Source organism: Drosophila subpulchrella, chromosome 3R (genome assembly GCF_014743375.2).
Source record: "Drosophila subpulchrella strain 33 F10 #4 breed RU33 chromosome 3R, RU_Dsub_v1.1 Primary Assembly, whole genome shotgun sequence".
NCBI classification, from domain to species: Eukaryota; Metazoa; Arthropoda; class Insecta; order Diptera; family Drosophilidae; genus Drosophila; species Drosophila subpulchrella.
The window spans coordinates 3470280-3495891 of NC_050609.1; the positions used below are offsets into that span (position 1 = coordinate 3470280).

Sequence of the window (25612 nt, forward strand, 5' to 3'; positions counted from 1 at the left end):
AAGCGGGCAGACATACGGACAAACGGACAGCCATACGGACATTCAGGTGGAGGAAGCCGCGCAGGAAGCGCAAGGAGCATGGCACAACTCCTGGCAGGCCGCACATTTCAATAATTATTAACTGCAACATGCTACATGCAACATGGCCACATGCAACCTGCAACACGCCGCACAGTAGCAACACACACACAGTCAGTAACTAGGGGGACCCGCAATTATCAAAACTTGTCCAAATTGACATTTTTCCCCCCCTGACAGCCAGGTGGACACACATGGAGATGGGGGCGTCAGCCCGTTGGCCATTGCATTTTGGCACGTTGCGGATTTTGAAATGCAAACACGGCATTTAATTCTATTAAGGCCGCTATTTAATTATCTCTTGCGGGTACGGACCGAAAACGCAGCGTTCAATGTCAGTGAAGCCGGAAGAGAGTGGTTCCTCTGGCTGGCTCGAAGACCCCTCCCCCAAAAGTGCCCCTTAAGTGCTGGCCATAATCCACAGCTGGGAGCAGCGGGCTTATCGCAGCTTATCTGCGAGTGCCAAAAGTGATGCCACACGGAGAAAATTGCAATCGGGTTTATCTCTAACTGATCGTAATTGTATGTCAAATTGATTTTTAAAACCATTTTGTATCTATCAGATTAAACAAATTAATGGATTTATATAAGCAGATAAAAGTATGAAATTAATAAAAAAAGATGAAAAGAACCAATACATATCTTTAAAAGATTAAATATTGACCTCACAGCTCAATAAAACTGTTATTTCTTGGGATTACGTTATGTTTCTTTAAGATAAGGATGTTTTTACTCAATTAAGAAAGTTTCCATTTGATTAGGGACTTGGTAATGGTTTTCTGAATAAGTTCATAATAGTTATTTATAGCTACAGTTTTTTTTAATGACTCCACCCTAAGAAGTTAGCTACTTTTCTCTCCGTGCACGGTTCGTGGATCTTGAATCTGGGATAGCTGATCGCAGATCCCCAAGTAGCTGCCCACTTGTTGCGCCTGTGCCAACATTTAGCTACCGATTTGCACGAGATTATCAATTGAATATAAATAATAAGTGGGAGCGAAGTGGCTGACTGCGGAGCATCTGGGTGGCTCAACTTCGCTGATGGGCCCGCAATTTTTCGCCTCAATGCACCGCCAACAATGTATGTAATTTGAGTGGCCTGCCCCGCGCAAAAACAAAAAAAAAAGAAGCTCAAGACCCGCGCTGATCAGAGGGAGACCTCCCATCCCCAAGTCCCCGGCATTTCCCTTGTTCACGTGTGTAATTGGATTTTAAGAAGTAGCTGCGCGAGACAAGACTGATTGATAACCTCGCATCAAAAGGTCCCAAACAACAGGCTGAAATAAACGCCTTCAGTGGCTTTGGGGCTTTGATGTTCGCGTTCGGCAGCGAATATCGTAAGCGATTTTTGCTTAGACGAATAAGTTGTACACTAAAATCAGGGTGTAATAAAAAAAAAATGTAACAAAAGATTTTTAGACTTATATAACCAGTATCCCAGCAGTACTAGATTATAAATATTTAGGAAAGAGATTTTGAACCAAGTTGTAAAACTGCTTTTAAGAACTTTTTTGACTTAAGATATTTATAAATTATAAATTTTATAATCTATAAAACTTCTACGAATCCGATTATATAAATTTGTATTACAAAATTTTTATATTGACCCTGTATTTTGTAAAAATATTATAACACAATTTTGACAGAAAAGAGTATGCAACTGGTATATGCATGGGTTTATGTAATCTTCAACTGTGTCTGAAATCCATAATTAAACAAAAAAATATGTTTTAATATTCATATTTTTATCTAAAAAACTGTTAATTAAGTGAATTTACACCCAAAGTGCAGGGTATGTGGGGAGAACACGCAATGGGGCTGCTCGATCGGCAGCGGGAACAAAAGCTGATAGCACGAGGTACGATAGGGAAAAGGGAGCCGCTCGAACGAGGCGTCCAACCGGGCCCAGATCTGGATACCCCGCTCCCCTCTTAACCCATTCCACCGTGCGTGCTGGCCGCGTTTGTTGGCCAATTGAATTGCCATGTTTAATATTAATTGCCAGCGGAGCAGGCGGCCCGAACATGGCCAGCTCTTTCGGCTGGAGCGTAATCATGGGACAGTGAATCAATCATTTCCACACGCGGCCCCCAGGTTTTCCCGGCCCACCCACAGCCCCGCCCCCTGGGTTCATAAATTTGGCCCACCTAAAAAAGTGTGTATGCTAGGGTATTTTAGCCACCGTCACCGCTAAATCATATGTTAGTAGACTAACTGCACTACACTCTATGGTCTAAACTCTATACTCTATTTTTGCGAAAACTTAAGAGCGAATAATGTAATGAAATAAAAGTGGAAATTTTCTTACCCATGTCTGTTGATATGCCGCCGTATTGTGTTAAATCAGATCTTATCTTACCTGAAAATGCAAGCAAAGCGGAGAGAAGAAAACGTTTAAAAAATGTGGAATCAAAATTGTTTGCTCTCGAGAGCAGATCTCGAGATGCAGATGGATGGTGTTTGGAATACGGGGGTACGTGGGGATCTGGGGGGCAACTAGGGGTTAAGCAGCCGCACGTGGTGCGGAGCTGGTTAAGATTGGCCAACCAAAGCTTTGTTGTTGTCGGTTGGATAATGGATATGGCATAGAAAAAGATGAAAAGGTGTACGAAAATAAGTGATAATTGAAAGTAATCAGGGGAGTAGAGATTATTTAACGAAAAACAATTTGTGAAAGAGTAATTAAAATATTAAATAATAATAAGTTTTGCATAATATCCAGAACAAATGTATAATTCATGATGTTCTATGGGCCAGCTATAATTAAGATAATTATGGGTGTTTTGTAACTACAAGATACACTTATTATTCGAGGTCTAAAGATCTAATTTTTGTAATGAAGTCGATTGATCAGTGCTTAGCTGCCCTCCCGCAATAATTAAAGACACATTATTTATTTTTTCTATCAGACGTAATCCATTTGTAACAAGATGCGTTCCTAACCACTCAAAATGCACTCTATAGCTCTTGATAACTCGTCGAGCACTACGAGAGTCGTTCAAAGTTTGAACTAGGGCTATCAATCCCATTTAGACTGATTCATGGACACCGTACTATCGCCTCTTTCTATCGCATTTGCTGGATGTCTCGCCTTTTTTCACGATATTTAGCGTCGCCTCAGCTTTGTTTATGCCATGAAAGTGCAAAATGTAAACAATCCGAAATGCCAACGCCTCGAAAAGTGGGCGATCGGGGGGCTGGCGAGGGGGCGTCGGCAGCTTGCCGTGGAAAAGGTAAAAGTATAAAAATATGATTTAATGGCAGCGATAAAACACGTGTGTATTTAAATATGCGCGCCTGGCGCCTGAGTAAACGTAATTTCCAGCTCACAGACACAGGGAAAAGCGAGTGCCGCACACAGATACTGACACTATGTGGCCATCCAGACGCAAAGAAACAACAAAGAAAATATTAAATAAAATCGACCAAGAAAACGGCCAAAAACTATGAGGGGCAAAGGGTTTTAAAATTGACAAACGCTTGGTTCTTCTCTCTCTGTTTTTTTTTCTGTCTGTAAATGAAAATTATGAAAGACAGAAAAAAAAGAGGAAAAGGGGGCCAGCCACTTTAGACAAATTCAAACAAATGGCTGGAAAAAGGGGGGGTTGGATGCTGAATACTGTTTACATGCGACGCGACTTGTAAAAATTAAACATTTAGTTTGCGGTCTTGCCCCTTGGAAAACTCAACCCTCGCCCCCTTGTGATTTTTCACACCTTTTCCGCGGGGGGAAACGATTTTTATGACTCTTTAAGGCGGCGCACGCTTCGTTTTTGTGGGAGGATTAGCCGCCAGTCGCATAAATGAGAGAGAGAGAAAAAGGCAGTCGGAAAATCTCTGGAATGAGAGCATTTTCCGGCTGCAGCTTGCGGCGTCTTTGGCCTTTTATTGCCCCATCAAAGGGGCTGATATAAATCTTAATTGCCGACCCAAATAAATAGACGCCGAGAGCATGTGGCATACGGAACTTTGAGCAGAGCATCAAGTCAACAGAATGCAACTTGAGTGTCGGAGAGATTCACTTTCGAGTGGAAAACTCGTTAGCTATTTAGCATAAACACTTTCCCAGTTTTGACCAACAAACTGATAGCAACTGTGCTGGAGAACTTGCAGCCAGACGAAGTCATTAAGGAAACATTAAATTGACATTAATGTGGTAACCAAAAGGGAAGGCGAAGGATCCTAAAAGTTCTGACCAAAGTTCTCGCTCAGATAAATCAAAATAGTAATCTATAAATTATAGTGTACAAGCAAATGTTTGGAGAATGCGGCGAACAAATCGATGACCCAACAACGAAAAAATATATATTCCGAGCTGCTATAACAGTTACCCACATTTTGGTCAAGGCAGAGATCTCGTAAATCATGGAGAGCTGGCCAAACGGGCTCTTGAGAGAAGGTATCGACGAATCCGAAATGCCCTAATTTTGTATCAAAGAGTGGGTAGTGCAAACTTGTTTGAAAAAGATGGGGGGTTTCCTAAAAAAACATGGAATATAACGTTAAACTCTTCATTCATATACCAAACGAATTCTTTAAAATTTTGAATGGAGACGCGAAAGAAATATTTATGCCTAACGATCTTCAGGCTTGGTAACATGTGGCAAGTGTACAGTGAAAAAAATATATGTTATTTTCTTTTAAAAATACAATTATTATTAAAATATTTGGCATTATAATATTATTTGATTATATAGGCTATTAGTTGTGGATGCCCAATCTCCAAAGTTATATATAGTATGGATTGTTGTTTAACATAAATATCTTTCTGTGCAGTTCTATTGGCAGAACCACCTGAAGCCACTCGACTGGACAATTGTGAACCCATTAATCTTTGTCTTTTTAGTCTTGGAGATTTCTATCTTAATTGAAGCTCATTATAATATGCGTTTCCTACGATGCGGCGTGTTTGTTTGCTGGTAGCTCAACTTCTGTTACACAACCCGAAGACAAGCGATATTCAAACGAGATGGAGATGGGGATAGAGGTCTAGAGACTAGTGGGCAGCTTTTGCACTCGGAGAACTTGGATCTGTGGGGTTCGTGGGGATCAGATCGCAATCAGGCCGTCCGATCCCAATATAAATGAAATCCCGGCAAGAGGCCACCACCAATGAATTATTAATAATAAATAAATCATTATTAAAATCAAAATAATACGCAAATATGCATATTATCGGAAACAACATGGTATTGTGTGAGTGTGTATGGGTTTCTTTTCATGTTTACGCCACTTTCTCATACAGACACACAAGTGGTTATAATGAATGATTTGTTGTTTTATAATAAACACGCCGAGCAGCGATGTTGGCGTCTTCCAAGTGGCGATGTGGCTATGACGTAGCCACCAAAGGGTTAAGGGGAGGAGGTGTTCCTGTGTTTTGGTCACTAACGTCTGCTATATGTTCCCATACTCCCTCGTATATTGTATATCCCTGTATTCACGACCCTTGTCCCTTTTGGCATGGCTGCACTCTACCCATCTCTTTTTCACCCCCTTGCATGTGTGCCTTTTGGCCGGGCCGTGTTGTTGTTTTTATTAGGTATCAAAAACACCTTAAAACATGATTTTGCAACTGCCAAGAGAAGACGTCCGCACAGTGGGCCCACAAATATGAATAATAACTGCTTGTTCACATGGCATTTGTATGTTAAAGAGATGATCGATAACGCCAAACGGCCAATGTCACAATGCGGAAGAAACGCGCAGTACACATATACTCTAATAATTATTTCTTATCTGCGATTGGTTCCATATATTATGGTTATTAAATATGAAAAATACAACACCTAATCATTTTTATTGGGGGCATTTGGGGGAGAACTATGAATGGCGAATGGTGATTATTCTATTCGGAATCGATGCTTTATAATAAAGTAATTTTTAACAGTTTGGCGCCACCTACTTTCTGCTATTAACCTTAACATTTAAATTATAATATTGAATTATGTTCTTCGATTGAATTTAATTGGTTTCAATAATAATACATTTAATTCTATAATTTTTAGTATTTTGATAAGAGACAAGTAAAATATGAAAAATGATAATATTACTGCCACAAAATATTATTATTTTCCAGAAATTATAATGTCACATATTTTATTTACAATTTTGAAGACGTTCTACAAATTGCAGAAAGTAGTTCTAATTTACTTTTCATATTGCTCAATCCATATCTCTTTTAATTTTGTATTAACTTTTCACAACAGAAAAATAACTTTTTTGAATTGTATTTTTTGTATGGTAGTTATTTTTTGAACCCAAAATCTTAGCTTTAGCCCATTGCAACTATGCGGGCCTCGAAAAATACGAGAGAAAAGCCCAAATTGCTCCTCGCCCTGCAGCTCCTCGTTGTTGTTGTTCTGTTCCTGCTGTTGTAGTTGTTGTTGTTGTTGGGCCATGTGTCTGGGCCACTTTGTGTTGTCGTCGTTGGCGACGTCGACGTCTTGCAACTTTGGCCTCCTCGACTGGCCGCCGCAGTCGCAGTCCGAGTCCAACGACTTGAGGACCGCCAAGGTGCTTATTAAATTCCTTATTTAAAAATACATTAAAAAAATGCAAGAAGCTGCCCCAGAACCCGAAAACCAATCCCCAAAAAAAAAAGAAGCGATCTCCGGGAAGGGAGACTCTCGAGGGGCATCTCCCTAGCATCCGCCACAGAAATTGCCATGCTCACAGGCGCTTTGATTTGTTTCTGATTTTCAGATTTTGCATTCTGCACTCCGCTCCTCGGGAAAAAATGATTAAAAGCGCGCGTTGAAAGGTTTTCCTGTGTGTGCGTTCGCTTGCACTTCGCCATTTACATAATCAGCGGCATCATCGACGCACTTCCTTTGGCAATTAATTGCATGTTGCAGTGGCAACTGCTGCCCGACATTTGAACTGCAGAATTTTGGAATGTTTTACAGCCCACAAGGCCCATTAACCTTGGGAGGATATGACGTGCCCTCCTCGACTCTACGTGTTCGCTACAATTGCAGGTAGATGATGTTGGCCAGGATACAAGGCATCCCGATAATTACGTCACAGCGTGAGAGTTCTTTGCTCGGAAAATGCGGCAAATATGAATTATGATTGCCCGATACGTGTCAATTGACCGTCCGAACTGCTATTCTCAAGGTCATTGTGGAACAAAAAAAATAACAAGCCGCAACAAAATCTATCTTTCAGGGTGAACTATATTTACACAGAGAAAAATTAGCACTACAGAGTATTTGAGTTTTGCTTACCAAAATATAATTCTAAAATATAATTTTTCAAATATATGTAGTAACCCTTTTCTAAACCCTTTTTTTTATCGTTTTTAAACGAGCTTATTAATTTAAGTTCAGAATTATATAATATCAATTATAATTGTACTTCTAAAGTGTTAAGAAATGACTTTTGTTTGGCTAATATTTTGTTTTAACTCGGCCTTTAATAGTTTTAATTTACAATTTATTAAATTTAAAATAGTATGTAAAATCAAATCGACTTGTGAGGTTTTTTTCCCCTGGTCAAAATTAGGCGGCCGACAAATTTGGGACAGCCGGACGGCAGAACTCAGCCATAAACCACTTCGCCGACGTGAACCTCACACACCGGCCCGGGCAAATAAAGCAAATTTACGAATTTATGTTGAAATTTATCGATAATGACTTAAAAGCCTTCAGGACAATGATTTAATGCTCCTCGCCCGCCGCTCGCCGTGTTCGCACATACAACACACAACTGCCCCAAGAACAACACATAGCAACGCCAACTCCAAGCTCCAAACTCTGATCTCCAAAGGCCAGAAAACTCTGATGTGGGTTTTTCAAATGTGAAGCCATGTTTAGATACGATAAAATTGAATTTGGTTTGCATTTCGGGCCGCGGATCAGCGGCAAATGATCGATGATCGCTGGAAGTGTGCGCCGATTTATTTATGACTTGATTTTCTCTAGCGATCAGCCGATTTAATCAGTTCGCTCAGAGCAAATCGCTTAAAATTAAATTATATTCGCATTATATGTTTGGCTTAAATCAAATCAGCGATAGCAGTTGACAAATGGCAATCAAGCGGACTTAAGTTCAGCCAGATGGAGATAAGACAAAAATAAAATATGTATATATATTTAAAATCAAGTAGATCCCAATCACAAATTCCCAGGTTTCAAGTTCACAAAACTCAACTCGGTCTGAATATCGTAACTATCCACGAGCTGCGTTTTCTTATAAGAAACATATTAAAAAGGTAAGTTCAGGTAATCTTGTTTGACCATATCCAGGTAAGAAATATTATTTAGAATTTCTTAGAGGAAATATTCCACTTGAGATGTTATAACTCTGAGAGATGGTCCGACAGACTGAAAGTGTTATACGAGACACCCTGTATGGAGGGTTTTTGGCAATGGTTTTTTCCCTTTTTTGGCCTGGCCAATTCATCACCGACACTTCAAACTGGGCTGGCACAGCGCATAAATTTCATTACGCTGATCATCTTGCAGAACCGATCGATCGATTGGAGGGGAAAACCTGTAGCAGGGCTCTCGAATTTAGTTCAACTTTAATTGTTTTTTAACCAGCTCTTCGCGTTGGCTATAAGTGAAATTTGATTGATTTTTGAAGGGTATTTTTCACGAGATTTTCGCTTTACACATAGGAAAAATTCTAGGAAATTGTTTTGAATATTTTAAAAGTAAAATTAATCACAAGATAAAAATATAAAACAGATGAATTTTCAAATGCATAAATATTAAGGAATCGACTATTTTAAAGTACTTTAAATACTTTACAAGTATTATATTGCTAGAAATAGTCGATCACAATGTAAAAACATAAGACAGGTAAAACAAAAATTCATGAATATCAAGAAATCAAGCATCATTATCCCTATTTTTATTTGAAATATTATCTGTATCCTGCTATTTTTCTCAGTGCCAACTTGAGTGCAATTTATGTTCGATCTTCGAGCACCTAGACCTCCTTCGGCTGACCTACTCTTGGCATTGTTCTTGGCCCAAACGGCAATCTCGGAGGCAAGCCGTTCGCCTCGCTCGGCTGGTGGCTTAGACCCGTGGAAAAGTCGGGGCGGCGAGGTGCTGAACGTAATTACATAATGGCGTAGTTAACCGTAATAAGCGCGACTTCTGCGCGCAGTGTGTGTCCTGAAAGGATTCCTGCCCCTTCCGCCGACTCCTGTGGCTGCCTTCTGCTATTTCTGCCCCTTCTGTTGCTATTTTGCAGCTCTTTCAGCCGCATGCCATAATTCAACTTCATGCTGCTCGCTGCCGCTCTCTTGTTGCACAAATTGCAGCTCACTTGGGCTGCCAGCGCTGCAACAATTACCGCCGAGCATCATTAAAAGCAAAGGTGACAAAAATTAGTAAACAAAGTGTTGAAAATTATGAGGCAGCCGGAGCGCTGCAAGGTGTCGCAAATGCGGAGGAGCAGGTGGAATCGGTGGTTCTGAGCGGGTTTCTTTGCTTATTTTTTCTTATTTATGGCTCTGAGCTAGCTTAAAGTGATTAAGTCGCTCAGATTGCCGGCCTGCTAATAAACTATCGCCAGGTTGGCAGCCTAAAATGGGAGGTTTTTTAATAGAATAAGTGGAAAACAATTTTCAGTTCATTCAAAGTCATTTAGCCAACAGGGAATTTCGAAGAGCTCATTTCGCATCGGTTTGTCAAGTGGACCATATTTTGGTGTGCCAATCTGGAGATTTTCCTTCTCAACTGGTAGCATTTTAACTATAATTTATGTAAGAACAAGTTTATTTATAAATCTTGATATATTTATTATATGTTTGCCTTATATTTAAAAATCTTGTTAGTCCTACAAAAATAAAAGTATAGGTATACTAAAATGATACTGATTTTTAAGATCAATTAATTACTAGAAACATTTTTTAACTCATAAAAACATATGAAAATTCTTGATTTTTTTTAATAAAAACTGTTTTACGAAAGTTTTTTATTAACATAAAAATATACTTTGGTAACAAATTTTTTTGGTAACTATTTTTGTTAAATTTAATTTTTCAACAAAATTGTAAAATTTTCAGCTTGAATTTTTTGTTTACGACAAATTTATGTAAAATATATTTTAGAAGTATTTTTGTTTAAGAAAGAAAGTTCCTAAACCTTGATAGCCAATAGGATGTACACACTTCCCTAACAAGGTCTGTTTTTCTCCGGCTCTATTTATTTTCCTTAGTTACATACATTAGTGGTCGCCGATTATCTGTTTTCCCTACGATCGATTTGAGCTCTTCATTATTTTGCCATTACATGTTGACTTTGTCTGTTAATCGGAGCTGAGACGGCAATTAGTCACATGATGACTTTTGCTGCCCGGTCTGCAATCTGTTGAGCCTGATAACAACTGGGAAAACAACAAAGCTTTTGGTGCTCTAATAACTAATTGGGATGGGGTGGTTCTTAGGGGGACTTTAAGTGGACTTGTGCTACAGTGGACACTCACTTTTGGTCGGATCTTCAGGACACTCACCTGCGATAGCCATCCAGGGGTAGAATGTGTGATTGCTGGCCTGGTGTAAACTGCTGGCGGCCGCCGTTTGGGCGGCAGCGGCGCCCGAGATGGTGCAGTTGGCATTCCAGGCGGTACCCGCTCCGGCCACGCCCACGCCGCTCTGTACGCCACCGGCGTTGTTGTTGCCGCCGCCGCTGACGCTCACATTGCCGCCGGCACTGCCGCCGCGATGGCTAACGGGACTGCCGCCCGACGTGTCCAAGTAGCCGCCCACTCGGGAATCTGGGGTGCAGGCGGAGGGTCGAACGGGCATGCCGCCCGCCGGATTGTTCTGTCCGTTTGCATTGGCTGTGTTGCCGCCGTTGGCGTTTCCCGCGGCACCTGTACCGCCCGCTCCGCCACCGCCGCCCCCACCGCCACCTCCTCCACCATTCGAACCGCCCGTGTTCCAAATGTCCTTGTAGCCATTGACCGCATCCGCTTTGATGTTCAGGCAATCCTGTTTGTAGGCCCCGGCACCATCGCCGTAGATCTTGTTGCAGGCCGCCGTGATGCTGGCATCGTAGGGCGAGTCCTGGGTGGTGCGCTGCAGATGGTGGTTGGCATAGGGACTCATGCCCAGCGAGAGGGGGAATCCCCGGTAGGCCGCCGCCGCTGCACTGGCCGTCTGATCGTGGTGGCCGCCGCTGCCCATCGCCATTCCGGTGGCCTGGTGCGGATGGCCATAGAAGCCGGAGGCCTGCTCAAAGTACGAGTTCATTGCGCTGCTGGCGGTGAGAATCTTGGCGGTGCTCCGTCTGAGACGGGCTTAAAGTCGTTGGGGGCTTGACCGATTTCACAGGGATTTGGGTCCGGGGATCTCGGATTTTTGGCGGATTTTTCAAGACTCTCCTCAGCTATCTCTGTCGTTCATTGGCCTTCGTTTGATTTTTTTAAATAATGGGTAATACTTTCCAACTTTGTAATAATTTTAAACTCTTGGTAAGATTTTCCAAATTTTTTTTTTAGCTAGTAAATAATTTTTTCTACTCCAAGTCTTTATTTTTAAATTTTGGTTTTTATGTGTCTTTTGCTTTTTAAATTTTTTCTTCTGGTTTTAAAATATTTTTCTGGAACTCCTTAAATATTTCTAAAATATTTTTCACAAGCGATTGGATTTTTGTTTGGTAAATATTTTTTAAAAAGTTAATTTTAATTATTGCACTTTCCACTCGAGGCCTTTAATTTAATTCGAGCACCAATGTTTATTGAACATTAACTCAATTAATTTTAAATATTTTTCCACTATTGTTTTTTAAGGTTTCACAAGTGTTTTCGTATACTTTGTTGCGTTTTGGTTTGGTTTACTTTTAGCCAATTGCACTTTGCTGTTAATTGAATTCGAATTTGAATTTGAATACTTGTTTTGCGCTTTTGCCTTGGCACTATCAAAGGCTCGTAAGCGTTACGATTATTAGTATTATTATTGTTATTGCGATTATTATTATTATTTTTATGATTTTAACGATTTGAACGATTATTAGTCTTAGTGCTGACCGAACGGGCGCGAATGTGGCTAGTGACGAATTTTGCTCGAATCGGGAAGCCAATTTAGTGGAAAGCGACTTTTCCGCGCGGCATTCACGGGCGGACGACGCGTGGGCGAGCGGTAAAAGCGCTGAGGGCCAATAATAACAATAATGCCGCTGATAATGTGGATAATAAAACAAAGCGCGCGCCTGTTATCCAAACCGTTGCCATCGAACGAATGTGCCACCAAATCGCAGTTGCCAGTGTTTTGACTTTGCTCCGCCGAACCACTCGGCCCGCAAACCACTCGACTCGGCCCAAAACGAGTGGAAATGAACGCTCTAGCCAAAACAGAGAGCCGGAGAGTGCTCAAACCAGCCAGCCAGAATGAACTCTTGGCGTTGCGATGGGAGGCGATGCGATGAATTCATTCTCAGTCATCGCTCAGCCTTCGAACTTGTTTGAGCGCTCTAGCGCTCTCCGCTTTTCCCGGGGTGGGCGCCTCTCGTTCATCATTCGCGCGCAAGGAAAATGCGCTCGCCGCGGGAAATTCATCATGGAGGAGGGCTGATTTTCCTATCGGCCAACTACTCACTCAACTGAGTGGCGAAAAGCGCTCCGTGGATGGCCAGCCAGTTGCTAGTTGCACGCCAAGCGATGCACATCTCGCATTGAGTCGGTTTCACCGCACTTATGGATATGCCTTATTTCTGATTTTCTGCTTGTACAAGATCCACGAAATTTATTTATTTTATCCATCACTATATCATGATTTAAATTTAAAATTATAAATTTATTAATCAGGAGATTGTATAAAAATATGTTAAATTAAGGCATTTTCACCGGTTTTTCGTTAATATATTTGTGGTTTATTGGCAAAGGGAAAATTATAAAAACGATTTCATGAAAAATACAGCTATTAAATTTATTATTTGTAGCTAAAATCTATTTCTAAAAGAATACTAAATAATAATAAAATAAGGAACGGACCATGCTAAAAATGAAATACAATAAAGTTATAGCATTTTCTATATTCCCCGTTGGTATTTTGTGATAAACTGGTGTTTTTTTAGGAATCGTAAATGAAAATACTGGTAAACGTAAAGAATAATAACGTATGCTTTGTTAATTAAGAATTTTATTTAATTGTTTTCTTTTTGATGTTTGATGTGGATTAAAGAAGAATGTAGACCATTTACAAAAGTGAGCGAAATTAAGTTTTTCTTAAGCCGATACGTCGACGATATTTCAAATGCCAATTGAAAAGGCCTGATAATTTTAGGTTGATTAACAACTTAGGATAATTTATTGATCATGTGGGTATAAAAAATCGTTTAAAAAAAAGCATATTTACCACAGGGCTTCATTGAAGTGTACACCTCCTCCGGTTTGCCTTTAAATTGTGATTCAACCGAGGAGCCGGAAAATTTGTGTGCTGCGGTTTTCCTTTTCCTATTCGCATTCAAATTCGCATTCGAATCGAAATGTTCAATCCGTTCGCCAATACTTTCAATGGGATATTAATGTCAATGTAAATATGGCTGCGAATTGATGCTAATAAATTCATATGCATAATGCAAATAGATCGGGGTCTTGCAGACCGAGAACGCAGAACGCAGAGCGCCGAGCGCCGAGCCATTCGCGAAAGTTTCGCAAATATTTGTCAAAGTTTCCACATTCGCACAAACGGCTCGTAGATTAAGCCAGAAACCGACGACGAACAAACAAAGTTGCTTGCCACAAGTGTTTGCAAAATAAACTTATTATAAGAAGAAATTTACTTTTCTACTTTTTCAGCCCCCGCCCGCACGCGCCATTTTCCATCCCCCGAAATTTTTGGTGCCAAGTCTGAAAAATCAACAACAAGCGAAAGATACAAAAACTTGCACAAAACACAGATACACACAGGCACACACATTTGAATCACATTCGGAGACGCGGCGACATTTTCCAAATATGCGGCCAAAAGCCCAAGGAAAACGAGGGAAAGCCAAGAGCAAAGCAAAAGTAAAAATCGCAGTCGCAACTGCAAACTAAATATCGTGAGTCGGGAATCCAGGACACAGAAACTCGCAATCCAGGACCAAGGAACTAACTCGGCACCCAGGGGAAGGACACGAGTGCGAAGGACTCGCGGGGATGACAGAGAAATAGCCTCATAACCATTTGAAGCCATTCGAAGGCGCATAAAAGGATCACAACAATCGCCGAAATGAGCCATAATGAGCTCGTAAAAATTTTGCTACCTAATATACTCGGGAATCTTACGGGTACGAGTATATTCAAACTTGCTACGTTATGGGGTATGCAATGGGGCAGCTCCCTGTTATTTTCCTTTCCCCTCTGTGGTTCCCGGTGGCTCCCTGGGTTTTTGCTCCTGCAGGAGTAACACCGCCTGCAGAAAGTTGGGACTCTGAGTTTTGTTTTTGTTCGACATCGATGATTGTTTTTTCCTCCGCTGTGCATTCTTGAGTTTCATGATATCAGAGAAGCGGTTGGCGCTGTGGTTTGATTATTGATTGATTAATTTCGATTTTATAATGGATTAAAAATAAATAATGCGATGATGATTGGGTACTTGTTTTTTTAAGAGAGACATATATATTTTTTATTCTTATATTTAAAATGTTTTTAGTAAGGTTGGATTTTACATTTTATATTTAAAAATATATATTTCCTTTTTAAGAAAAAAATATACTATTTATTAGCACCTTTACTTTTAAGTTAAAATTTTTAGTACAAGTTGAAGTTAGTCTTAGATCATATTATAGAAAACATTGAATGTAATAAGTGTGATATAATATTATCCAACTAACTAAGAAGGTGTAGTCTAAAATGTTTCTAAAGCTTAATGGTTTATTTCGACTTTTGAAAAGACTACGTAATGCAATCAATTACTTCTTCTTCTGCATGTGTAAACACGTTTTAACAATTGAATCCAGTGAATCCCCGCCCACACAACCCGAAAAGGGAGGCTTCGATTGTCTTGGCATAAAGTCGCAATGAGATTGTGCGATTCCCGATTCGCAATTCGATTCCCAGGCATTTGCATACAAAGCGATCTCATTTTCATATGGCCACCGCCTCCGCCTTTGCCTTCGCTCCACTGTCATCGGTAGCTTGTTGCGGCAATTTACGAGAGCTTCCGTTCTGCGAAAAAAGGGGAGTTGAGTGGAAAGCTCACACCTGTCCGAGTTGCCTAAGGTTACTCAGTTGCCCAGTGGCCATGGACAGTGCTAAACGTGGCCAATTAGCCCCGAGGCAGCCGAATCAGTGGCCCAAAAGCTGGCTCCTCCTTCACACCATCGCCTTGATTGATGGCCTCCATTCGCTGTTGAGAACTGGTGCAGGGCAATTAGACAAACTGTTTAATTGCCACCTTGGCAGCTCGTCTGCCTCCTCACCCGCTGTGTTATTGGCCACAATCGCTCAAATCGAGCGATGCCATCCGTGAGATAGGCGCACCCAATCTAATCATAATCCAAAAGCAGATACGTACACCCCACTCCACCTGGAATTCGGGGGGAGCCACTTACGCAGCTAATAAAGCAGCAATTTGGCAGCTGGAAGCGCCGGCGCTGACGCCAGTCCAAAACATCAAACGGCCAGTACCAGTGCCCAGAACCCCTCCTCCATCTGAGATCAAAGTTTTGGGGCCCCGAGGTTTATTTACACAGAAATGTTCAACAAAATACTCGTACTCCTCGGTGCCTGGCCTCCTGCACTCGCCGCTTGTTTACGTATTGTCTATAAAGATTTTGGCTCTGTCTTTCGGCATTTTTCGGTTCGATGGGGCTCGGCACCTGTTAGATGGTGCACTGAGCGAAAATATACACTTTAAATTATCTAAAAGAGTCTATCGGTCTCACACTGTATTTTTCCATGTCGTAAGACCTATACATATTCTTTAAATTTTAAAAATGAATATATTAGATTGAGTTGGTCTTTTTTCTGAAAAAGAATTCTTTTACAGCTAAACATTTGATTGAAATACACTTTTAAAACTATTAAATCTCTTAGCACTCAGAGTTTTTTTTAAAAAGATTATTGTAGAAGTTTATATAATATGAACTTTTATATCAGGTCGTTTTGTTTTCTGTGTTTCTAGTGGGTGGTGCTTTGAAGGGCGCTTGTCTCGCCGCTCTACAGATTTATCACGCCAATCGTTCAGAATTTTCAAAGTCAATACATTTTTCTGTCGATTGGACTTTGATGAGACCGAAGGCAAGTGATCGCGAACCAAAATGGTGAGGACAAGTTGATGGGCCAACAAATGGCCGAAATGTCTTATTGATTGATGCCACTAATTAGTTATGCATTTTCAAGGGATTGCCTCGTTCCAATTAAGATCTCTTAAGAATATTTTTATATTAAAATCATTTTTTAATCATATTTACTGTAATAGGGTTTTTATACATATTCGTTTTGTTTTTTCTTAATGGCTCTATATATTTTGATATCTCAAAACTTTCCATTTACTAATGTAAATGTTTACGCAAAGAAATATCTAGAAAATAAACCACACTAAAGCCGTTTGAGATATTTAAAATAAAACCCCGCCCCCAGAAAAAAAGAGCCCCATCAAAATGAGCGACCTCCCACGCCGTTGGTTTTCCGAAAAATTTAATGAAAAATGTAATCCACAAAAAAATGAGCCAGAAACAATGAGTGGACGAAATGGACGAAGGAGCGAACTGAAATGAAACTACCGGGCGCACTTCCTCTGCAAATTTGAATGGCCCCGGCTACAATGGCCATAATGTACGCATGGATTAACCAATTACATTGCAATTTTAATTTGCAGGCTGGCGAAATTTTATTGCGAAATTGGCGGGAGTGCAAAATGAAATCGGCGCGCCGCGAATATGGAACGCATTGATAAGGAAATCCTGAGGGCCATTCTAGGGGGTTTTTCTGGGTGGGTTTCCCCTTTTGTGGGGAAATGGGGAGATGACCCGAAAGCAAGGGCCATGGCAAACAGAGAGCGAAAAAGAGCACAAACAGAGGGCCGAATGCGAAATGCAATCCAACGGATTTAAGTTCTTTATTAACACTTAATAAATCATAGGAGGGTGCTGGCCGGTGCAGGGTGGTGCAGGGTGGCTCTGGGTGGCTCTGGGTGGATCCGACTGTCTCTGGGGCTCGTTTTCCACCATCCAAGGGGAAATGGTCGCCATAAAACTAGCGCCAGCGGACCGGGGAAGGGCCGTAAATGCTTGTCCATCCATCCATCCATTCATCCATCTGCTGTCCGTGCTGTCCGGCACTATCTGCCACATTGCGACAGTGTCAAGCATAAATCCTCATCATAATTCAAAGCATTGATCATCGCCTCCGACGCCCACTCGAATGGCAAAAAATGACAAATTGTTTGGCGCTTGCCTGTGGCGCCTGGCCCTTTTGCACGTGTGTTGCCAGTTGCAAGTTGCCACTGCAACAGCAACAGCAACTGAAATTGCAACGGCAACTGCAACGTGCACAAATAAAATACTCGTAAAATTCAACCAGCAACTCTGCCGAAGCAATGGTAAAAATTTTCCTCTTTCATTTTTAAATGAAAGTTTATTATTGTTTTTGCATGACAAGATAAGGTAAAAGTCGTAAAATTTTATTATGTATTTATGCATTAAACATTCTGCATTATGAATTTAATACGGAATTATAAATATTTGCGGATTTAAGCTTAAGGCCTATTTGTGTGCGAGTGTCGTCAAATTCAGGTGAATCGATTGGAGGGAGAGTGAGGAGTGCAGTGTGGTGTGCAAAGTTGAATATTTAGTGCCCATTCATTGTGGGTGCAACAATACATTCTGTTTAAGCCGGGCTTTAATAAAACAAGTGACAATGCGAGGCGAAAACAGAGCAAAACACTAAAATTCCTTTAACCAAATCAATGGAGAGGGTAATCAAAATAGAGAAAAAAATACAATTAGATAAATATTCTTTATAATTAACAGTAATAAAAGAACTTTATTAATTTCAACCATACATTGCCAACTTATTTATTAAATAAAAAAGTAAAGAGATTTACATTTTATAATAGTAATATTTATAAATTTCCTTTTTATGGTACGTTGAATCAATCTGAAACCACGCTTACCTGTTGTATATTTCAACCAAAATTCACGAATGAAATATCCTTCCAGTTAGTGTCGTTTAAGCGACCATATAGCCTCATTTGAATGTCGTTCCACCGTTAGTTAAATTTATTGGACGACTCGCGACCTGGACAGACAACTCGGAGAGTTTTCCAGCTCGACTCCGCTGGAAAATCAATAAACGCAAAAAGCCCGGCCTACGGACAAGACATACAAATTTCCCAATTAAGCAGAACACGTTTCCTAACGATTATTTTATACAATCGAATCGAAACGAAACGAAGCCAATTAAGACTATCGACGACTGCCAAAGCGATTGCGTTAGTACGAATAAATCGTGAGGGGATTCCAAAGCGGGCTCCTTCGATTCGATTTGATGAATTAATGAATAAGTTGACGGGCCACCGACTGACGATCCACCGCCGGCTGTCAAATGCGGCTAAATGCAGGCTCAGGGGGCAGTGGCAAATGCAGCCACAATGTGCAACAATTGGGCGTGCATATTCGTTAGCGAGTGCCACCAACGTTGGCGGTGGTAATTGAGGCCCGTGTGGGTGGGGGAGTGGCTGCCATTGCCGTTGCCTTTGCTTGACGAGCTGCAGCGCTTAAAATGTTTGCAGATTGCATTCAAGAGATACGAATGACAGAACAAACACGCTAAAAAATAGGGATTCCACAAGCTTGAAAAGCCTCAAATACCTTTAACATGTGGTACCTTATGTCCATTTAGAATAGAAGTCTATAATATCTGTTAAAAAAAATTATTATTAGATTCCATAAGTATTGGAAAGTATTGTAATCCTATTTAATAAAATAAAACCGATTTATATATTTTGTATATTGAAGTCCACAATATTTAAAGGCAAACACTTTAAGAAAATAAATCATTGAAATGCACCTTAAAAGATTAAATAAAATGAAGTATTCCTATTCGTAAACACTTTAGGACTTAGGAAAGTAGTATAATATTGTGTATTAGTTTATTGTTTTTAGAAATACTTAACGTATAAGCCTTAATAGTTCCTTTTTTCCATTTTCTAACTAGTTTAAATTTATTTTAAAAAATGAAAAAAAAATAGTGCACAAAAATGTCATAATTTTTAAATCATTCCAAGAAATCTTTCAAGAAATCTTTCTTCTAAAACTGAAAATAAGAACCCTTATTTAACATAAACACATTTAAAACCTACTTTTTCCGGGTGTACTCGGGATGGCTCAACAATTGCGAGGCGCGCGATTTTCCATTTTTATGCGCAGCATTTCCACAATTCAAATTTGCACACAAAGTGGCAATTTGGCCCAAAACCGTTGCGAGCGCCTTTTATGGCCTATACAATCAGAGACGGAGCTGCAGACGGAGTTGCAACTGCCAACAGCCAACTGACGACTTGCAGCCCGGTGAGGCAGCAGCAAAAGCAACAGCAACAGCGCATAATTGAATCGAAGCGCTCTTCGCGTTTCTTCAAATGAACGTCAATTAAAAATGCATCATAACCGCCCCCAGCGCCATTCCATAAACGCTGGCTTAATTTATTCCTCCATCGGTGGGCCGTGGCGATTCTGGCCATAAAGCAAACCAGTCCCAGGTAATAGTTGCGTATTAGTGTTATGGCACCCCGCCAGCCGGAACCCGATCTCCATTACCATCCGTTGCAGCAGCCAGGTGGAGTGCTACCCATCTACCCATCAACTCATATGTGTATCTTATAGCTACACTCACGATAGAAACTAGTACGATGGTCAGTTGATTGGCAGATCGGCTGATGGATTCGTAATGTGTGTCTAAGAAGTAAATTATCTCTGGGCAAATTGATTGAAATTGATAAGCAGCCATTGATTCACCAACTTTGAGCATGCAAAATATTTAATCAGATCTCAAAGACGTGATATTAAGGGTCATTAGCTCCGGTCGTTCATATAAATATCGAATATTTATTGAAAGCTTGGAAAATTGCAGAACATTATCTTAAATACTTGAGTGCAATGAAAATCGTTGAAGAGTAAGTCAGATTAGAGACTGTTTGTAAAAGCTTGAGGTCATCATCTAAATTTGATGTCCTAATCAAAGTATATTATAAATATTAATTCTTAAAATATCTATGACCTTTTGGATTGAATCAATTTATGACTGTAAATCCTTTCCAAAAAGTTTGAGTTGTAATTTTAATGTGCATATCACTGTCATTGAGTCCGCCCATTCACATTACTTTCCGCCATCAATAACTATCTGGCAAATGGCTTAATTAGAAAGTTTTCAAGTGCTTGGAGTTGTCGTCGCTGAGGACTCCGTTGACTGGTCTATCCATGGGATATGGCTTCGTCTGGGCCCTCCGCTCCATCCACACCCTTAAAGTTGGCCAGTTGCGGGATCTGTGGATGTCGATGTGGATGTGGCCCTCGAGTTCGGGCCAAAGGCAGCCCGGTGTTGGCCTTGCTACCCCTGGAGTGCAATCATCGGCGCCTTGGCGTGTTTGTGTGCAAAGCAGTCATAAAAATTACAATAAACAATCATCATTTCGATCCGTTTACACCCACTTTGCACGTTTTCGCAGGCCGTGGCAAGTGAAAAAGGATTCCGCTCCGGCTTACACCGCTCCAGTTAATAATGGTGCACTCAAAATAAAATTGTTGTGATTCTTACAAAACCTCTTAGCTGTCCAAAATGATAGAGTCAATATGTACATTAATATAATATTCATAAATTCTTTGACATTATAATATTGCTTCAATATATAAATGTATCTGCACTTGCCAAAAATTACTATCTTACTTAATAAAGTATTATAAGAATTCTGAATCTTAATACTCACCGAAAACGATGTGAGCACGATATCATTTAGTATTGTATCTTAAAAACAGTATTGTTGTGTGTTAGGTAAAATACTTTGAACTTGTCTTCAAAAATTGAATTTCCTAACTCAAAATACGTTTATATTTAAGGACTCACAACTGAAATTAACAATCCTTTTTCTGAGTGCGTGAGGGACGGCCGGAGAATTGCTGGCCAGCAGCTAACAAGTAGGCGAAAACCGCGAGGCACCGCACTCAAACAAAAGTGCTCAATTAGTCGCCCTCAGTCCTCAATCCTCAAACCTCGATCCTCAGTCCTTCGGATTAGGATGATGATACGGGATAGGGAGTTTGAAATGAAGAGCTGCCGACAGCCACATGCAAATGCTCTGCCAATTGTTTGATGAATTGTGGCTAGAAGTCAAGGGTTCATTGCCAGGATTAGTAGGTAGTATTCCGCCGCACCGAATGTCTTCATTGTGTCCGAGGAGTTTCTTCGGCCTGGTTTCGCCATTGTTTTGCTTTGGTTTTGGTCTGGATGGTCTGCTTTGCATAAGCAGTTGGTTCACAGCGATTTCGGACCGCAATTGATTTCTGACCCCGTAATGAGCCCATGCCCGGCACCACTGAGCCACTTTGCGGTGGATTAAGTCATCAAGTCGCAAACAAATTTTTCCCGCGGCGCCTGGGGCGTTTGCTTTGGAGGTGGAAATACGGTCAAGCAACCCGGAAGGGATTATAACAGGCAATCGTGCTGAGGATGACAGGGTGTTGAGGTAAGCCCTCCCTTAAAATGTATTGAAATTAAGCATATATGTATTAAATAGCAAATACATAGTGGTATACCAAAAATCCTAACGATAAAATAAATTAAATATGATCCTAAGGAGATTATTGTAAACAGAGCTATTGTTCCCCTTATTCAGAGCACCTAACAGCCAATCGTTTATGACTGACATATGCCTCCGATTCAGAACTTTTACGGCCCCACTTGGGGCTGGTTAATAAAAAAGCAAACAGTTAAGTACTATAACAATATGGTATAAAACCTGTTGCTGTTTTGGGCCCTTGTACCTATGTCGTACCACCAAATAGCAAATGAAACCATTTAAATTGTCGTAAAATAAATTTTATTGGCTCGTAAAAAGAAAAACCGGCAGTCGGCAATTAAATGCTAAGCAGAACAGGGCGCAACAAGATAGAATGGCATTTTAACAACTATATAAACAAATTGCGGTTAATACCAAAACACAGGGCGAGGTTTTATGTTCTTTTTACGACTTGACGCCACCGCCACTTGAGTGCCAGAAATCCGCTGCTAAACAGAGTCATCTGAAAATCACTCAAAGTGATCCGAACATCCCAGTTGGTTCGAGTGTCCTTTGTGATCCTGAGTGTCCTAGGGGATGTGTGTTCATTTCGGCACGAGTGAGATTTCGAGTTTGAGTCTGCGGACTTTACGACCTTTTTACGATCTGTTAGTGTGACACGATGACAATCAATATAAAAGACATAAAACCCAAGTTCCGTGACGTATGCCATAATTATTGTGATATCCCCTTCGTGTAGATACAAATGTATCTGCGAGATGCTGATGGCCCATAGACATCATTACTTTTACGAGGTGCCTCGGATGCTGCCGCCGTTGCCTCTGCCGTTAGTTTGATGTGATGATGCCCGAGGAAATGGCGGTAAAATTTTATTCGAATGCATTTGCCTTCGCCGGGGCTCAGTGATTGCATATGGCTGTGGCTTTTATGGCATTTTAACGATTTGTTTTGACGTCGGATTTGGCCAGCATCTTGATGAGCCCTCCGGCAAGGTCGCAGCTCGTTGACGCCTTGATTTACGCACTCGCACTCGCACTGGCGGAAGTTCATTTTCATTTCGATGGGGCCATAAATGTAGTCATATTTTGTTCAATTTGTTTTTACAGCGTTTTTATTATCACGTTGAGGAGTATAAATTAATATTACTAATTCTGCATAATTTACATATTTTTGGTAATGGTTTCTTTTTGTAAACAAATAATATTATTAAAAATTTAAATCTGTACTTCTTAAACACACTAAAAATCATGATAATAGTGTGTAACGTTTACTGAATTTTGCTATAAATATATAAAGGTTTTTTTAGCTTGCGTACTTCGTATCTTATTATTTAAAAAATTCTTTAAAATATTAATGGTTACTTTTCTTCTTTATGTTTTCGAGAAGATCTTTTTAAAATACAAATTTAGTTGATATAATTTAACATATTACAATCGGAGTCCCAATAGAATTCTAAACATTTAGAACCGTCTCTGAGGGGCGTCATTTTTCAAGATGGAGGAACTTGAACTGTCTTCCCGTTTTTCCTCCAAAACGGACGCTTCACTAACAACATGTGTGGGGTGTCTGCCTCCGTTTCTGTTTCTGGGCCTGTTCAACGGGTTCCAGTTTCCAATGCAGTCGAATGCATCTGAAGTGCACTCTGGCCGGGTGTGTGCGTGTGTCTACATCCATATATGCGGTTATATTAAATCATCTGCTTGTAGTAAATCATGGCAGCAACTTAAGAGGAAGCGGGTGGAACCACAAGTACAGCACTGACATCCCAAGTCACATGTCATGAAAATGAAGTCATCTCGGTCCAATGGGAAGTGATAATGTGCTGTGGATTAGAGTTGAAAGTCGTTTAATAAAATCATATAAATAACCAATAAGTTATTATATTTAAATACAAAGAATTGATCCCCAAATACAATTAGACACTCAGAAACAGATACATGGAAATACTTGCAGGCGCCTCTTACTGACAGCCAAACAAACAGACAAACTGCTGGAATATGTTTTTGGGAAATAAATCAAAATTCTCATATTTGGCAAGGATGAATGCGGCCCGAATCGTCTGGCGCAAAAGAGAAAGTTGCTGGCCCTTTGTTTCCCTGTCCATTGGCCATGCCGGTGGTTTTGTTATCAGATGCTCGAGGGCGCGATCGGTACGAATACGCAACCTATATACCATATATACACAACATAGTACCTACCGAGGGACACCACCAATTTTACAGGGGATTTACGAATCCACCGTGTAACGAGGCCTATGCCTCATTCCCAATTTAGGCGACTGAGGCATATTTTTATGATTTATTACCAGGCCCGGCTATAATCGAGCTGGCATACTCAGACAATACCTGGGTGTCCTTTTTTGGGATCGGCGGAGTGGCGATAACAGAGAGTCAAAACAAATCTCCTAAGGTCAGCTAAAAAGCATCGTTCGCCTTGGCATTTTTTACGCTCTCGAGGACATGTTGAAAGGCAGCATTACCATTTCCATTTCCATTTCCATTTATGGCTGCAATATTTTTTATGACACATCCTTATGATTTATGAATTGATTTGGTTTCGACTTTGGGTTTCCTCCTCGATTTACTATTATTTTTTGTGTGTAGTTTTGGGAAAGCGACCTTCGATTCGAGTTTGTGTCCTGGGAGGGCCTGGCCTCAAAACGATTACCGGAGCATATTGGTATTATGATCACCTTCGGCGGTGCCTTTCCATAATTGTTCTTGTGAAATTGGGCGTTTTAATGTGACTTGTTTGCGGCAATTGTCTAGAAAAATAGGCTGGCTAATATTAATGAGAGCTAATAATTCGATGAACAAGGATTATGTTATCCGTTCCAAATTAATTTTAGTTCCTTTATATAACATAAAACTCAATCTGAGTTAAAGTATCTAATAAATAAATATTATTATTATTATTATAATTTCAATAATAGAAATTTACAGTACCGAGTTATTGTTATGGACTCCTTATTGCCTTTCCAACTAATTTATTCTAAGAACAGTACACCTCTTAGCATAAATATTTATTTATAAAATATGTTTTGGAGCTAACTTTTCCCCTGAGAATTAAGATAGCCTAGCTGCGGTTTCCTCATATTCAAATCCCCTTGGCCTGAGTCACTCGAACAGTATGCGCTAAATGCAAAATCCTCTGGCGGAGTGCAATAAAAACTGAAAATTATTTAACCGACTACTCGACATGGTCTGCTCTGGAAATCTCCAGTGTTTACGTTGCGAAAACAATTGAAATCATAACAATAAAATCAAATTTGAAATTTGCGAGCGGTGGGCGGCTTGTAGGGAGTTGGGCGGGAATAAAGTGGGCCAAGTGGCGAGCGGGCCAATGGGCCACTAGTTGCGTCAGAGCGGCGATGTGAGAAAATTTCCAGCACAAGCCCAAATAAGCAAAGGTAAATGGCAAATGGGTGAAATGCTTAAGAAAATCAAGCCAACGAGGAGCAGCACCAAAAAGCAGAGACAGTGAAACGAACGAAATGGCCATAAACTTAAACCAAAATGCTCCCTCCGAGGGGAGGGTTCCAAGGGGGTTCCAAAGGGGGTTTAGAAGGGGAGGAAGAATGGAACCCAACCAACCAGTTCGGCAACGCGAACTCCGAACTTAATCGAAACATCAAAGGAAGAAAGCCAGCCAGCCAGCAGCAGCAACAACAGCAACCAGTCAACAACCAGAAACTTATTAAAAACAACAAGTGCAGCTTGCTTAGCGAGTTGGCCAAAAGGGGGTGGTGGCGGGGGCGGGAAGGGTAAGACACGGAGGGTCTCGGTACTGCCAATTTGGCTACTTATTCAGATCTGGCGTTTAAGGGGAGCCACAGAAATAAAACAGTATTTTACA

General features: G+C 40.5%; 1 protein-coding gene across 3 annotated transcripts in view; it reads right to left on the reverse strand.

The window, feature by feature from the left end:
- LOC119555641 (homeotic protein ultrabithorax) overlaps positions 1–12264 on the reverse strand; it is an 80163-nt gene extending 67899 nt beyond the window's left edge. For 2 of the 3 annotated variants that reach the window (XM_037867197.1, XM_037867187.1), the window contains exon 1: positions 10549–12264. In XM_037867197.1, the coding sequence (XP_037723125.1) occupies positions 10549–11290 (742 nt within the window). In that variant the 5' untranslated portion in view covers positions 11291–12264. Of the gene's footprint in view, positions 1–2386; positions 2438–10548 lie in introns of all 3 variants that reach the window. The other variant, XM_037867177.1, reaches the window with a different exon arrangement.
- Positions 12265–25612: the final 13348 nt, after the last annotated feature.